The sequence below is a fragment of the Camelus dromedarius genome, chromosome 22 (assembly GCF_036321535.1).
Source record: "Camelus dromedarius isolate mCamDro1 chromosome 22, mCamDro1.pat, whole genome shotgun sequence".
Lineage (NCBI taxonomy): Eukaryota > Metazoa > Chordata > Mammalia > Artiodactyla > Camelidae > Camelus > Camelus dromedarius.
In genome coordinates, this window is record NC_087457.1 from 11,296,979 (window position 1) to 11,312,314 (window position 15,336).

Here is a 15,336-nt window from a genome sequence, read left to right on the forward strand (position 1 = left end):
TTTGATCTTCCCCACAATTCTCCAAGGAGGCATGGAAAATACTATCATCTCAATTCTTACAGGGAGACAGCTGAGCCTGAGGGTGTGTGATTCATCCGTATCACACAGCTGGCAGGTAGCGCTTAGGCCTGGGAGGGGTCTGGGGAGCGGGCATCAGAATCGCACAAGCTGGGCAGTATCTGTGGCCACGCCAGTCACAGCCGTGTGACTCCAGACCGTCTCGTGTGTGCGGTGAGGGCGTCGGGGTAGGCTGAGCGCCAGGGTGTTGTGCTGTCTGCGCTTTTCTTGCCTCTTCGTACCCACGCTGTCCGACACAGCCCTTCCTCTCTGCCTGGCGGGTAGGAAGTATGATGAAGCGAATTCGTGGGTTGGTGGAAGGCATCCTGATACGCTGTTGTGTGTTCCCAGGGTGTGATATTACACTTCAGCTGCAGGAACACACCTCTGTGTCAGGCCACTTTCAGGAGCGTGAGAACCTGGGCTGCATTCTGATCCAGGGTTTGGAATTTGAGGGTGTGTTTGTTTACCTTTGTGGGCTCAGTTGCGGTGTGGTGTGGTGGAAGCGTCCTTCCTGAATTTCATCTCCCCTCCACGTAGATGAGTCAGCAGGAATCGTGAGGACTCCTCACTTTACAAGGTTGGAGCTTGCAAAGAAAGTTATAGTTCAATTTTTGATTTGATTTTTCAATTGTCTAAGTATAGCTATTGAACTCAAATCCCAACTTGACATGGCCTATAAGGCTACTGACAAAGCTAACCCATTTCCATGGACCACAAGAGTAATGCATGTTCATTGCAGCAAATTTAAAAGTAAAGAAAATTCTGTAATTTCTTACAATATCCCAAAGATAACTGCTATTAATGTTTTGTCAAAACTTCCTGGAATGTTTTTCTACCCACCTATACGTGGTTTAAAGGAAATTTGAATAATACTGTATATACTGATTTGTAAACCTTTGTTATTAAGGGTAATTTTTTTCCTGTTTTCCTAAATATTCTCCTAAAGGATTTGATCCAAGTTTGGATTTGAGAGCCACATAGTATTCTAGTGTGTGGCTGTATTAGAATTCATTTAAGCTCTTTCCTACTGTGGGATATATTGGGTCCTCATGATATTCTGGTGATGGAAATCGTTTCGGAAAATGTCTTCTCACCCAAGTCCTTGACAATACATCCGATATAAGTCTGATTTGCCAAACAAAGAAAATCAAAGCTGGATTTCAATTTTTAGGGTATCAGCAACGCTATTGGGCATTACGACCTACCAGGTTTGATTAGGAAGTCGTAATGCCCACGACTTACTGAGGTTGACTGACATGGTAACACCAAAGGTTTGGGGCGGTCCCTCCCACCGTCACCGTCGTTGGATCTGTTCCCGCGCTCCAGGCTACTTCATACACTTAGTGTCCTGCAGAAACACCAGAGCAGTGGATTCATTTTTCTTTTCTCTTCTGTTGGTTCTCCTGCAGCCCGATGAAGTCCTCCGATCTCGATCAGGACTTATTTACAGACAGTTACTGCAAGGTGTGCAGTGCCCAGCTGATATCGGAATCTCAGCGTGTGGCCCACTACGAGGTAAGAACAGCTTTTCCCATTCAGTCTGTTCAAATGGGAGAAAAAGCAGCCTGGGCCAAGGCTGTGGGGCTTGGGGCAGATCTTAAGAAGCACAGGGCTTGAGGCTGTCGATTCAGATCAGGTCACGACCAGTGCGCGTGCGTGAGCTTGGAGGCAGGGCTGGGGACACCATTCTCAGACCCTTGGCTGCTTCCAAGATTCTACTTTTTCCTTTGTGCCTTGGCCCCTCGAAACCCCGTGGGCTTTCTCTACTGGTTAAATCTGTCACTGCTCCTCCCCGAAGTCCCTTTCAGGGACACGCACCAGCGTGCATTAGTGCCAGCCTCCCTTTCCTCCTCTGACCCTGAAGCAAAGCTCAGAGGCCCCTTTTAAGCCCTGCGGTGGCCTCAGTGATCCAGCACCAAATTCCTTCCACCTTATGGCCGCTGCCCTAAAAAGTGTTTATCAGCAAGAAGACTCCTCCCCCACCGCAGGGTGATGAAGGTTTGAAAGCCCCAGTGCTCTTGAAGGGCAGAATCCAGTGTCTTTGGCTTTTGAGGATATAAGTTCAAATAGCTGCTTTTTGATCCTTGATTGGGAAGAGAGGGTGATGGAACAGTGGTTGGCCAGTTCCTGGGGAGGGAATGAGGTGCCAAGCATGAGAAAAGGGGAGGCCGGGCCCCCCCAGATGCTGCTTGGGGCTGTTAGCTTTTCAAGAGCACATACACCAGCGAGAGCACGAGCTTTCAAGGGTAATAATTTGCACGTAATTTTAGATTGGAGGGCTTGGCCAGGAATCTTCCTTTTGTCTGACGAGTCTGACAAATGCCAGTTGTCACTGTCGCTCACCCAGCTCCTCTGAGCCTGCGATTCCTCTGCACACAATGCAAATAATAATTATTCCAGGCACACGTACCCGCCCAGGGAGGCATCCGTCTGACCCGGCGTTCTCCTCGGGGTTTGGTGGAGACCAAATGAGACCCCTTGAAACGGTATTTGTGAAAACGCTTTGGAAGCTGTACGGTGTGCCAGGTCTGCACAATGACATCGTTTCTCATTATTAGCTCCATGGCAGCGATATTTGGATGAAGACAAATAAAACTTGCTCTGTGGAGAAAACTCTTAAAACTTAAAAAAAAGTCAGCGCATTCTTTTGTCAGTAGGCAACCGAGCATCCGAAGAAGGAAAAGTGAACTCAAAAGAATGATCCACAGTGGAAGACAGCCATCTCTGGAAATTAAGAATTTCAAAATTCTGTAGATACTACTTTGTAAACCCATGTGGTTATATTAATTCCCTTTCCCCAGTGGAGGAAAATCAGGGAATTTGTCTCTGCTCTGAAATTCCATCACCTCCTATTACGTTCTCCCTTTATTAGACTTTTTATGTTCCATTTTTAATCATCTTGCTAGATTCTTGAGGCCAGAACAGTTTGAGTCACGTGATCTTCCGTAAGTCCTGAAACGGTGCCCGTATAACATAGCTGTTCAGTGACCTTTTGTTTACAAAAATGACCTGGTGACACTGTCCAAGCTCTGCTTTGTTGTTCCCTGAGCTAGAAAAGTCGCGTCCAAAAATCAAAAACAACAGCTTTTTTTTTTTTTAAAGGGAAAAACGCTTAGCTGCTCAATTAAGGGTTTAGTTATGTGAACACAGTTTTCTGGTTACCACACTGTACGGACTGTGGCACAACTTAATTGTTTAGAGGTTGGTGTTGGCTGAGGGAAGAGACGAGAAAGCAATTAGACTAGATCTGTAATTCTCAGAGGTGTGTACGCATCATCAAAACCCACCTTAGATGCATTCACCGGGGACGGGGTCTCAGTGATGTGTCCCTCGCTGCCTCCAGGCAGAGGTGGGGCACTTCCCTCAGGGAGAAAGGGCGCATGCGTTCCTGCTGCAAAGGCGCTGGGGGTGTAGAAAGCGCCCACTGAGGACGGAGGGCACCTTGTGTGATCTCCGGTCTTGCAGCTTCGCTTAGGAGATGGTCCCAGTTCCTCTTCATCCCTGGGAGGATGGCTTCCCTCAGATGATCTCGAAGACCATCTGAGAACCGATATTCTGGTTGCATCCATCCGTCCCTCCCTCCGCACACCCCCTCTGCTGAGTGGGGTCTCTGTGAGCCTCAGATCCCACTCAATTTATTAAAAATGTGGTCACACTTATTCTCAGTGCTCTATCACGGATTTATTGCTTGCGTATGATTTTACTCTTCACTTTGACCATTGAAAAAAATATTCCCAGCTTCCCTAGGGGGCAAATCAGTGAGAACCCGCTCTGTGCTTTCTGCACGTCCAGCGCTGTTGGTGTTAGTTACTGCAGGCAGTTCTGGGTTATATGAGGAATACTCTGTGTCCCCAAGGAGCTCATATAAACTTCCTTGGAAGGAAAAGCCATGGAGAGTTGGGTGTGGTAAAATACACGTGTGATGCCGAGAACGAGATCTTAGATTCTGTTCTAAGGGGCTGGCTGATCTAATTTGATATAAACGGTGTTAGTTCTTCTGCCCATTTGGCTTTCTGATACAGGCTGTGTTGCCCTGTTAACTTTTTAGATCTTTGCATTTTCCAAATTCAAAAGAATGGGACATCACCAACAGCTACTGTGGTCAAGAGAGATATGTAAGGATGTCATGAATTGTCTAGGCCTCAGTGGATGGGCTAAGCTGAGGGGCTGCTGGAATGAGAAGCCTTGGGATCTCTAAGGAGCACCCAGGAGGCCAGCCTGGCTGGACTGGAGGATTTGGGTTGGGGAGAGAGGCTAGCACCACCTACAGGTAAGGCGCGATCAAGGGGTAAGGAGAGGGGAGTCCACGCTCTTGCGAGGCTCTTTTAAGTATTTGAGAGCATAAAATATAATTGAGCATTTCTGACTGACAGCCTGTTGGTGATGGTCAAAGTGTGTTATTGAGAAAAAAACCAGCTCCTGATGTGACTTTTGCCAAGCAACTCCTGCGCCAGTCCGCTGAAGTCAGAAAGGAAAACACATCAGATGGGTTAATAGCTAATAGCTTCACGCTCCATTTAAAAGCCTGAACCTTTGTATAGCGGGACAGAACAACCTAATATATGTCTAATGGACCAAACCCTTCCATGCTCTACTTTGAAAATCTCTTTTTGCATATGAAGTCCCGAGGTGGAAAAAAAAAGGGAAACATAAGGCCATTATTGTTTTTCTTCCTTGCTAAGCATTAATAACATGTTAATATTTTGGTTGAAGATGTAATTAGATGTTGTCTCTGCTCACTGGTTGAATAGTCAGAATCTGTAGCACAAGGAGATGCAGACACAGAAGGAAAGAGAAAGCTTTCAGATGAACGGGCCTGCCTGATACAGAGGTTAGAGAGACTTTCCCAGGGAGGCCACCTGAGTCATTTGCTCCAAGTTTCAAGTGGCTAAAGGGATAATTTCCTGCAAAGAGGATGGGTTGCTTGCACTTGTGTGAGGGGAGAGGTGGTTTTCTGGCGGGTAGGAGAAAAAGTATTCGTACGGCAAGACCAGGAAAAATGAAACCGAAAGGGCAGAAAGATTATTTTTTGGCATAAAGCTAGATGGAGGAGATGAATGAGCAGGTCTGGAAGGAGAGAGAGAGAGAGAGTGAGAGAGCAAGAGAGCTCATGTTAGGCAGAACCAGTGAAGCCGGCCATGCCCTGGTGGCTCGCCCCATCTGTGAACCCTAACATCCCTTCTGTGGCTGTGCATAATTAATCACTCTATGGGAAACCCGGGGCTCAGATGCACCTCCAGACAAGATTGCAAGCTTCCTGAGGGCAGCCGGAGTCATGCGTCGTGTTTCTGGTTTATTTCCACAGCATCCGCCTAGAGCTTTGCCCGTGACCGTTGCTCACAGGCTCCTAGAGGTTGATGGAGTAGTTGTGTAGGGACTGGCGGAGGGAGGCGATGGGGCAGGTTTAAAGGAAGCACTGACTGGTGCACCAGAAGAGGCGTGGGTTGGTGTGTGTTGGGAGTTGCTCTGTCCTCAGAGTGACCTTCAAGGTAGAGGTGACAGTCCTGCCGTTACAGGAAAGACGATGCTCTAACCTGATGGGAAGCTCTTCTGACATCTCTGAATCTCGTGGAAGCATCAGTCCTGGCAAAGGAACCCCATTAGCCCACCCGGGAATGTCAGATCTCAGTATTTCTCTCATCAGTAGTAGCAGGTGCATTGGGCCCGCAGGGGCAGGCTGAGACAGATTTTTCTGTTTCACTTGCTTTGATTGGCTTCCGACAGAACCCTGGCCTCCCCCAGCTTCTGTCTAAACTGAGGAATCACTGAAGGGCACTCTCCCAGTGTCTGTCGGTCCAGCAGTAAACGGGATGTAATTATTTTGTGGGTAGAGACAAGGTAAAAATGAGGTTCCTAATATGTGCTGACCAGTGTCCTGACTTCCCGCTGCTAACGCTGCCTGTATTGCCTTCCCCTTGGTCCTTCACACTTTTCTTCTCCACTTTGCTTTTCCTTTTTCCTAACTGCCTGAGTAAGTACGCAGGCTGGACAACTCCTTTCCCATATGTGAGGCTTAGGGGTCGATCCTGTGTTGTGTTTCTGTGCCTGTCAGTCTTGCCCGGTACCAGGCTAACTGGACTTGAATAAGGGCTGGGCTGACTGTACCCACACCTGTCCTGGGTACCACAGGTGACATGCTGCGGGAAGATGTGAGTGCTAACATGGTGAGGACAATAAAAGAGCTTTCTCCCAGGGTTCCTGTGAAGACGTCGCTTTGTTCTGTACACTGAGAATCGCTGTCTCATCAGATCTCTTGTCATCATGACATGCTTAATTTCTCCCAGATGCGGTTGCTGTAATTCCTGGTGCATTTGTCCAGGTGTCACCCCACCTTTCATAACGTCCTTGATTGTCTGATACCCTTTAACCTGTTTCTTGACCACTTCATTGAAGACTCTTGTGCGTCTTTGGAATTTGTCACTATTCTTTTTTTGTCTGTTGCGTTGCTCCAGCAGGTCTGGTCATTTTACCTTTTCTCAATTACCACTACTCAAAAGAGTTCACTGGGATATAAAATGAATGAGTCATAGAGAGGCTATGGGGAAGCAGACAGTGGTAGATTAAAGAACACAATCAACTTGGGACACCACAGCCATGGACCAAGAGCAGTTGTTGGATGGTGGGCTTAATGCTCATTGGTTAAGAACAGGTAGTTAATGAGTTCTCATTCGCTGAGAGCATATGACGTCACTCAGTGGATCTTAGGAGCCAGGCTAGCGTTCCATCACATGGTCCCACTTAACCGCAAGGGAAGTTGGGAAATTCTGTTGAAATGTGCAAGAAGGTGAAATGGGTACAGCAAACATAGGATTGTTGCTGCCACAGGCAAGCCCTCTGGTGGCCCTTGCATTCTCCTGGTGACACGTAGATCATGTGTCCCCTCTCCGTGGAAATGACCTCAAAGTGCTACCCAGTCGCTGCCTACAGCTCAGATTTCAGGATCTCCAGGAGGGGAGTGGGTCTCCATCAGCTGTGGACGTGAGTCTCCTTGGTTCAGCACCTGTGAACGAAGGAGAAATGTCACCTCTCCTCCTCCTTTAGAATGGTAATGACAACAGCACCATTTTTCATTCAGAAAAATGAAAGAAAGAAGGATGGCCTAGTTGGCATCGTGCAGGGCAGGCATGGAGAAGTTTCTCTTCCCAGGGAGTGGGGGACGTTCCCTGAACAGGTTCCCATCTTGCCTCTGGGAGGGACATTCTTGTTCATTTTCCCCAAAGACCCCTGGCTCTGCCCCTCTGAGTTCCTCCCTGTCCATTGTCCGCCTTGACACATCTGACATGGATCTTAGGTCCCAGATCCTCCTTGGGGGCCGCCCGCCTTCACAACCCACTTCCTGCCTGGGATAGATTTAAAGCTTGGAGAATATTCAAAGCTTCTCCAATTCAAGATCATAACTGCTTTAGTAACACAGTTCTCTCAGGAAGAGAGAAGGCTTTTGATTTGCTTGCTTTCAGAAAGTTCCACATGTCGTAACCATACGATTTTTCCTGATATAATTTCAAGGCTGTTTGTTTATTTTACTGCCTCCTCACCTCTATGCCTCTCTCTGTTTTTCAGTTTAATGGCGGCTGTCTTGGGGTTATCTAAAAGTAGGCGCAAAGACCGCAGCCTTAATCTGATTTTTGCCAACATCCTGAGCCACAGTGAGCCACTGAGAAGTCTCACGGGGTCTCCAACACACAATGTCTTTTAAAATGAAGGAGCAGGAAATGGGGAGGGGCAAGATAGACGTAGGAGATTAAGAGGTGCAAACTACTGTGTATAAAATAAATAAGTTACAAGGATGTATTGTACAGCTCAGGGAATAGAACCAATATTTTATAATAAGTACAAATGGAGTATGATCTATAAAAATTTTGAATCTCTCTGTTGTACATCTGGAACTAATGCAATATTGTAAATCAGTTTTTACAATCAACCCCCCCCCCCCCAAAAAAGCTTGAAAAAATGACATCGCTGACTTTTAGGTGACTAGAGACAATTAGCAAATGACTTTTCCCAACTCTTAACTTATAACTCGATTTTGTTTACTTTTATTTGCTAACGTGTCAGTTAATGCATGCATCATAGTTCTTACAGTTCTTTGATATTTTTATTTAAAAAAGTGATCAAACATGAGCAACAGGCAACTAGTAACACACAACGTCTATCCAAGCGATCTGTTTTTTCATCCTCCTCTTGGTCTTTTGGAATTATAACCAACTCCTAGGGCTGAACTATCCAGTTATCTCAGCGCTCAGGGCTTCCAACGCAGGTCTGCTCGCCGCGGTATTAGAGGCAGTAGGCGGCCTGCCAGTACTTGTTACTGAATAACCCTAGATCTGCTGGATCTGTACCCTCTCCACGTACTGTCCACCTGCTGAGCCAGGGCCAAATATTGAGGTTTTTGTCATGGGAGAGCCCCTCCCCTTTCTGTATTAGAAAAACTAGGCTAATTGCACTAAGAAACATTTCAGCATCTGAGAAATAAAAACAGATTCATTGCCCACGTCATGGCCCGCTGTGGGTTTGCAGAGGGAGGTTTTGTGCCCTGTAACCATTTAGGACTGAAGTTGACGGAGGCTCCATCATCTTTGCTTTTGACATTGCTCTGGGTATCCAAATCCCAGTTGGCCTCTGGGGGACTGACGGGCAGCGTGGGTGACTGTGCAGGACAGTTTAGGGGCCAGGCCTGCAAGTGACAACACCTTTGCACCCACACTTCACGGCCAGAGCTCAGTGGTATGTTTTCTTCTGACTGCGTGAGCGGCTGGGACACGCACCTTTGCTGGGCGCCCAGGAGGAAAATGGAAATTGGTGAACACACAGCATTGCCTCTGTGCGCTGTGTGTGTGACACTACAGGGGACATGGTGATTAGGACCTGCTGTGGATTGGCTGGGGGTGGAGAGTGGGAGCGGAGAAGGAAGAGGAAGACAGGAAGGGCTGGCTTGGCTCCCAAAGCCAGTGATCTGGGCAAACAAACACTTAAAAAAAAAAAAAGCTATCCAGTGTCTGGGGGTTGCCATGAATTTAATGCCTGTTTCATTACGATACTGTGTTGTTTGTTCAAGAGACAACAAAGGAATACTATGCTATCTAACGAGGGTGTTCCCTCCAGTTTCTCTGATTTAATTGGTCAAGCACGAAGACTTTCCAGTTGGTCCTGGAGTGTCGGACTGGTGGGATTGCTCTCCACTCTGCCTTTCTGGGTCCAGCCATTGGGTCTCCCAGGCTCTGAGCTCAGGCGGTGAGCGGAACTGCCCACCCCACCCTCAGGGAATCTGGGAGCCACCCCCAGAGGGCGCTCCATCTGCTCAGTGTGGCTGGGGACCTGTCCATGGTGTCATCTTCTAAAGATGGATGCCTGCGAGAAATTTCTCTTTGCTCTCAATCACAAGAAGAGTTACTCATCTGCTTGAGAGGCTGGTCAGTCACAGGTCTCTGACTCTCTGATCTAATCTTGTTTCCAGCTTTGCTTTAGCCACCAAATTCACGGCCACAGCCAGCAACTAGACTGAACTCTGCGTGCGCATGTATCGGGCTCCCTTTACCTCTGGACTTTATTTTCCTTCCCTTGTTTTACTTTAAATATGTATCTCTCAATTATTCATTTCATCCTTTTGCATGAGATGTGTGGATCTATGCTGATATGTCTTCTTAAAGTCTTTGAAGAAAATAGTGGTGTATAAACATATAAATATTTAATCTCATTTTTAACATTTAATTCAGTCTTTTTTGGAGACAGGTACATTTATATGACTCCAAATTCAAAAGGTATGGAAGAGTGTATGATGGGAGCGACCTCCCACCTACTCCTGTTTCTCACCTACCCAGTTCTCTTTCTCAGAAGAATCCAAGGTGACCGATTTGCTTTGCAAAAGTCTATGCATATGATGCAACTTAATTTTTTCATTTTATTTATTTTCCGCACATGGCAACATGCTACACCCTCCAGTTTTTGGTTGCTTTAATTGTGGCATAAATTCTCACGCTATGAATGCATCGTAATTTGTAAAGAAACAATTTACAGAATTACTGCTCACTCCTTGCTAACCTGGATAAAAGTCTTGTGGCTGGAAGAATGTCCCCGTGAACCCCCGGTTAGTAAAGCACATGTCGGTTACTTTTCAGATCTTGGCTCGTACCGACTGGTTATTGACAGTGATAGTTTTTCTTCCAGTTTCCCATTCCCGGCATTCCCTTGAAAACATAGGCATTCCCAACTTCCGCGTCGCTGAGCCATCTGGGTTTGTTGATTTTGTAAAAAGATACTAGTGCACAGGGGATTCTTGAAGGCTAATGACCTCGGCAAGTGGGTTGGCGTGTTGATCTCAGCTGTGTGTCTTGCCCACGTTTCTTGTGATGCTGAAACGGCATTGAGGACTCTGTGATTCCCTCCTTCCTTGTGATCTGAGCATTTATTGAGTTTCTTCAGGCTTTTACTAAAATGATGTAATTTTGAGTTGAATTTTTCCACCTTGGAATTCCATCCCTTGCCCTGAGGATCGTACAAAAAGACATAACTGCACCTAGTCAGGCGGTCCCTCCGCCACCTTCAAAGTGCCCTCTCCTGCCTGCAGCCCCTGTCCCCTGCCCCGTCCTGGAGGTCTCCTTGACCTCTGGGAAGCCTGCCACCACCACACCAGCTGCTGGGAAGGCTCCCTGTCCACTCGCTGCTGATTCAAATATAGAAACAGTCTTGCCTTCACCTTGAAAAACTTACAGGCAGTGGGGAAATTTTAGATTTTACTAAGCAAATGGGAAGAATAGAACCAAATAGAAAAGGTTCTCTCTCTGCCACCAATATTCTTTCTCCTGCTCTGGTCCTGAGGTCACAAACCTTGCCCTTGACTTCGAAGGTTTCCCTGTCTTCTGGTTCCAGAAATCCTACCCATTCCTGTCTTCATTAATTCCTCAGAGCTCTGGACTTCCTGGTTATAAGTGTATCTTCAAACTAAACCTCTCCAGGTTTGGTTCTAAGTGATACCCGTCATCTTGCTCCCCAGTTTTCTGTGGCTCTAAAGCCATCCCCGTGTTTAACCCGGGGTATCCTGTAGGATTCTGTCACTTGCTTTAAATGTCAAAGCCACACCTTCTTTTTCCTCTTCCTGGAACCATTCGTGCTTCCTCTTGGCTCACCTGCTAACTTCCCCTTTTCGTATCCGTGGAGTGAATTCACTCGGCTTATCCCCAGAGCAGGCAGTGCTGGCCTGCGACATGGAAAGGGCTTCTGGGGTTCTCAAGGTCAGAGGTCCGCATTGTACGTCTAATCTTAATTGTCACGTAACCCATCCAGAATTGAGTTCCCTCCTCTGCATCCTGAGATGGCTAGGGGTCTTCTTTCCTTTCATCCCCACGGCCGACCATCCCCCTTGCATCTGCACAGGTGACCATTTGATTAGGGTTGATACGTTTTTTACTTGTGTGTGTTCTTTGTGCAATATGTGTTTTGCTTTGCAGGTATGTGTATTTAAAACTCATTTTGATCTTAGGATTAGTTTCAGGTTCACAGAAAAGTTGCAAGTGGAATATGGAGAGCTTGGGGTACCCTGATTGTATTTTCCCTACTGTTCACATCTTCAGATGATCACAGGTTACTTGGGTACATTTGTCACAGCTGAGGAACCAGGACTGACTCACTGCTGCTCTGATAAAACATACAGTACAAAGGATGAAGTCCACACTTTATTCAGATTTCCTTAAAAGTTTTTACCTAATGTCCTTTTCCTGTTCTAGGATCCTGGCCAGGACTCCACATCGCATTGAGTCTTCTTGTGTCCTCAGGCTGCTGTGGACCATGCCCGTTTCCCAGGCTTTCTTTGGGTGACCTTGATAATTTTGAGGAGGACTGGCCAGGGGTTTAGCAGAATGACCCTCAGGGGGGTTTGTTCACTGCTTTTCTCCTGATTAGCCCGGGGTTATGATGGGTTATTGGTGGGAGGGATCCCAGAATTGAAGTGCCGATCTGTGAAGTCACATGACATCAGGGATCCTGTTGTCAACAGGATGTGTCACTGGTGACCCTGGCCTTGGTCTCCCACCTCTAGGGGAGCTTGTCAGGTTTATCCACTGGAGATTTACTTTTTCCTCCTTTTCCCAATTTGCCATCTTTATTTTATTTTGTTTTTTTTTTGGGGGGGGGCAGGTAATTAGATTTACTTATTTATTTATTTATTTAATGAAGGGACTGGGGATTGAACCCAGGACCTCGTGCATGCTAGGCACGTGCTCTACCACTGAGCTATCCCCTCTCCCCCCGTTTTACCGTCTTTGGAAGGAAGTCATTATGCACAGCGTAGGCGTGTGTTTTTGATGGCATGGTGATGTGAGCTTCATTCTTACCTTGCTATCTCATTCAGCAGAATGTATCCAAGAACCATCCACGTTCCTACATGCATGCCTTATGTCTTGCTTCTGCGTGCTGCACAGCATTTTGTAGTGAGCATGTGCATCCATTGTATTTTGACTTTCCCACCTCCTCAGGGATGGATGCTTAGATTGCTCCCACTGCCCTATGAGCACAAGCATTGCTGGACAAACACCCTTAACGGTGTTTCCTAAAGGACCTGTGTGGGAATTTATGTGAGGCGGACCTACAGACGAGGGGACCTTGTGCCTCCTAAACCCCGTCATCACTTACACGGACGGAGCCTTGCTCAGGCGCGGGTTGGGACGGGACGGTTCCCACATCCACCTCTCTGCCGATATAACTGGCTTCCATCAGCTTCCTCATTCTTTTCGAATCTAGTTGATATGTGATATCTTCTCATTTCAAATTGCATTTCTCTAATTATTATAAAGTCTGAACAACTTTCATGCTTCCTAGCTTTCATTTCCCTTTTTCTTGTTGGTGATTTCTGTTCATTTTCTTCTCCAGTTTTTCTCTTGGTATTATATTTTTCATTTTGATTTCCTTGTATATTCCTTCTTGGATTTAGACATAGGACACACCTTCTTCTGTTCAGTCACCTGATTGTGTCTGCTTGTCATGCCTTTTGTTAATTTTATTTGTTAAAATGTGTTCATTTTCGGGCGACACATTTAATAAACTTTTTGCCTTGTGGTTTCTTTGAGAAGTTCTTCCCATTGGTTGATCACAATACAGCTCCTATTCATTTTCCCACATTCGTGTCTTCAACTCTATTTGGAATCTGCCTTTATATATTGTATCAAGTAGGAAGCCACTTTGATTTTCCTCCAGACCATGAACCACTTTTTCTATCACCATCTACAATCGATTCTTTTCCATAATTTGTGCCGTCATCTTTCCCATGTGTTAATTTCCCACGTGTACTTGACTCTGAATCAGACCTTTCTCTTCTGCTCTGTGATTCTGTTTATCTGGGCCAGTCCATATGCTATTTAATTACTACGGTCACGTCCTAGTATCTGAGTGTGACAAGTTTCATCTCTTTCCTCCTCTGCTGCAGGTCTGTCTTGACTAGCTGTGCAGCTTACAATTGTGCTGTTCATATTAATGCTTGAATAAATGTACAAACTCAGTTGAAATTTTGATTGGAATGACGTCAAACTGAAGAATGAATGTGAACTGAATTAATATCTTTACAGCATCAAGTCATCTGATCTTAAAGCAGCGATATCTACCGATCCATTTGTTCAATTTTAAACCAATTGTTACAGTAAAATTTCAGAGAAATGTAACAAACATAGAGCGTGGGAGCACACATACAATTGTTGCATAACTTAGTTCTTTTAAAATTAAAAAAATTGAGTCCTTAATGATATTTATTTGTTTCTATTCTTTTGTCAAGGTTTCATCTTTCCTCAACTAAATTGTAATCGTATTGAGGAGAAGGGTCAGGGTTTTATTTTCTTTCCCCCTCTGTCTTTCATCCTAGAGGGTCATAATGAATACCAGTTTTTTTTTTTTAATTAATTGATATCCAGGATAAACACCTTTATGGAAGGTTTTTTTTTTTTTTTTTTTTTTTTCTGGCCTCCTCTTTTACATTTTTGTCTTTTATTCTCTCCCTTTACGGATTTGCTTCCCTCTTTCTCATCTGGCTCCCTCGCTTCCTCCCCTGGGAAAATGCTCAGTGTGGCCTTGTGACAGGAGCTCACACCTACCTGCAGTAAGTTGAGGATGAGCGCTTTTTTTTGCTGCGCGGCGCATTTCCTCTGGGATGAGCCGTGCAACTTAAAACTCAGCTGTGTCAGTAAGTCAAGGTGAGTTTTCGGCGTTATCCACCTGCATTCCCAACTGTTAGAAAGATGTTAACATTTATTGCCAAGCTGTCTCTTAAATATCCTGTAATAAAAAGCCCAAATATGCTGTCTTGTTTTTTTTTTTTCCCCCAATTTCATCCTTAAGCGGCTTTTTCATTACTGCATCTTTGCAAAGTGCTGTCAGATTCTTTATTGAAACCTTGAAACCTTTATTGTTTCAGTTGCTCCCATGACAGTTGCCTCTAAAGAAAAAAAAATTTTTTTTTTTTCGTAGAAGGCAGTATCAGAGCGGGTCCTCTTCATTTTGCTAGTGACACGTCTAACCGCTATCCTATTGGCTGTTGCCTTGTGTCTGCTTTTCAATCTATATAATTATGACGACCCAGAGGTGTGATTTGACCTGTACCCTATATCCAAATCCACATAAGAAAGCTGTCTGATCGGAGCCTCTCCCCGTGTAAAAGCTGTTTTAATCTGACTGTGTCACTGTGCAAAGAATTAATCACATCAGTTGGCTTTGGGACTGTGTGTGGTGAGCGGGTGAGACCGAGTTTGGAAGAAATAACTAATGTTGGATGAGCAGAAGGCACTGAAACCACGTTGTACCTTTTGGCTCTAGCATGTTAAGAACCCAAATGTCTTTGGAATGGCTTGGTGTGCCTGAGATAAGACACCAGTGGGTGGTATTTATGGACTGATCAATATGCCAGTGCTGTTGAGGTGGAAACAAAGTTTGGAAGCTAATCCAATGTCACTGGGTCTCCGTGACATTTAGAATTTTTCTTAAAGTGTCTTCTGAGTGAAGGAATATGAAGTGTTGTTTACCGCATTAGCACCTGAGAGACCACAATGTGTTTGCTCGGGGAAGCAATCTGGTAGCTGGAATGCGAGCGGGGCAGAGATGCACTGTCTCGGTTTTGTATAAAGGGAAGAGCCACGCGGGGCGGTGAGGTCCAGGGCTGTCCCAGTGAGGACCGAATGGTCCGGATGCAAGTCCCTGGAAGATGGGGAACACCAGGGGCGTAACTGGTCCATCCCCATTCCTTACGCTCAGACTTTTAGGGTTGACTTCAGAAGTCCTGAGGGTCTTATCTGCCCTCTGGGG

General features: G+C 45.8%; 1 protein-coding gene and 1 non-coding gene across 5 annotated transcripts in view; one reads left to right on the forward strand and one right to left on the reverse strand.

Annotated features, from left to right (window-relative positions):
- The window catches only part of ZMAT4 (zinc finger matrin-type 4), a 416,088-nt gene that overhangs the window by 56,046 nt on the left and 344,706 nt on the right, over positions 1 to 15,336 (forward strand). For all 4 annotated transcript variants that reach the window (XR_010377315.1, XR_010377316.1, XR_010377314.1 and 1 more), the window contains exon 2: positions 1,470 to 1,575. Coding sequence is in view for 1 of the 4 variants with exons in the window: in XM_010976927.3 (XP_010975229.1) it covers positions 1,474 to 1,575 (102 nt within the window). In the remaining 3 variants the exon portion in view is untranslated. The remainder of the gene's footprint in view (positions 1 to 1,469; positions 1,576 to 15,336) is intronic.
- TRNAA-AGC (transfer RNA alanine (anticodon AGC)) lies at positions 12,224 to 12,295 on the reverse strand. Its single transcript has one exon. It is a non-coding gene; the product is annotated as a tRNA-Ala (tRNA).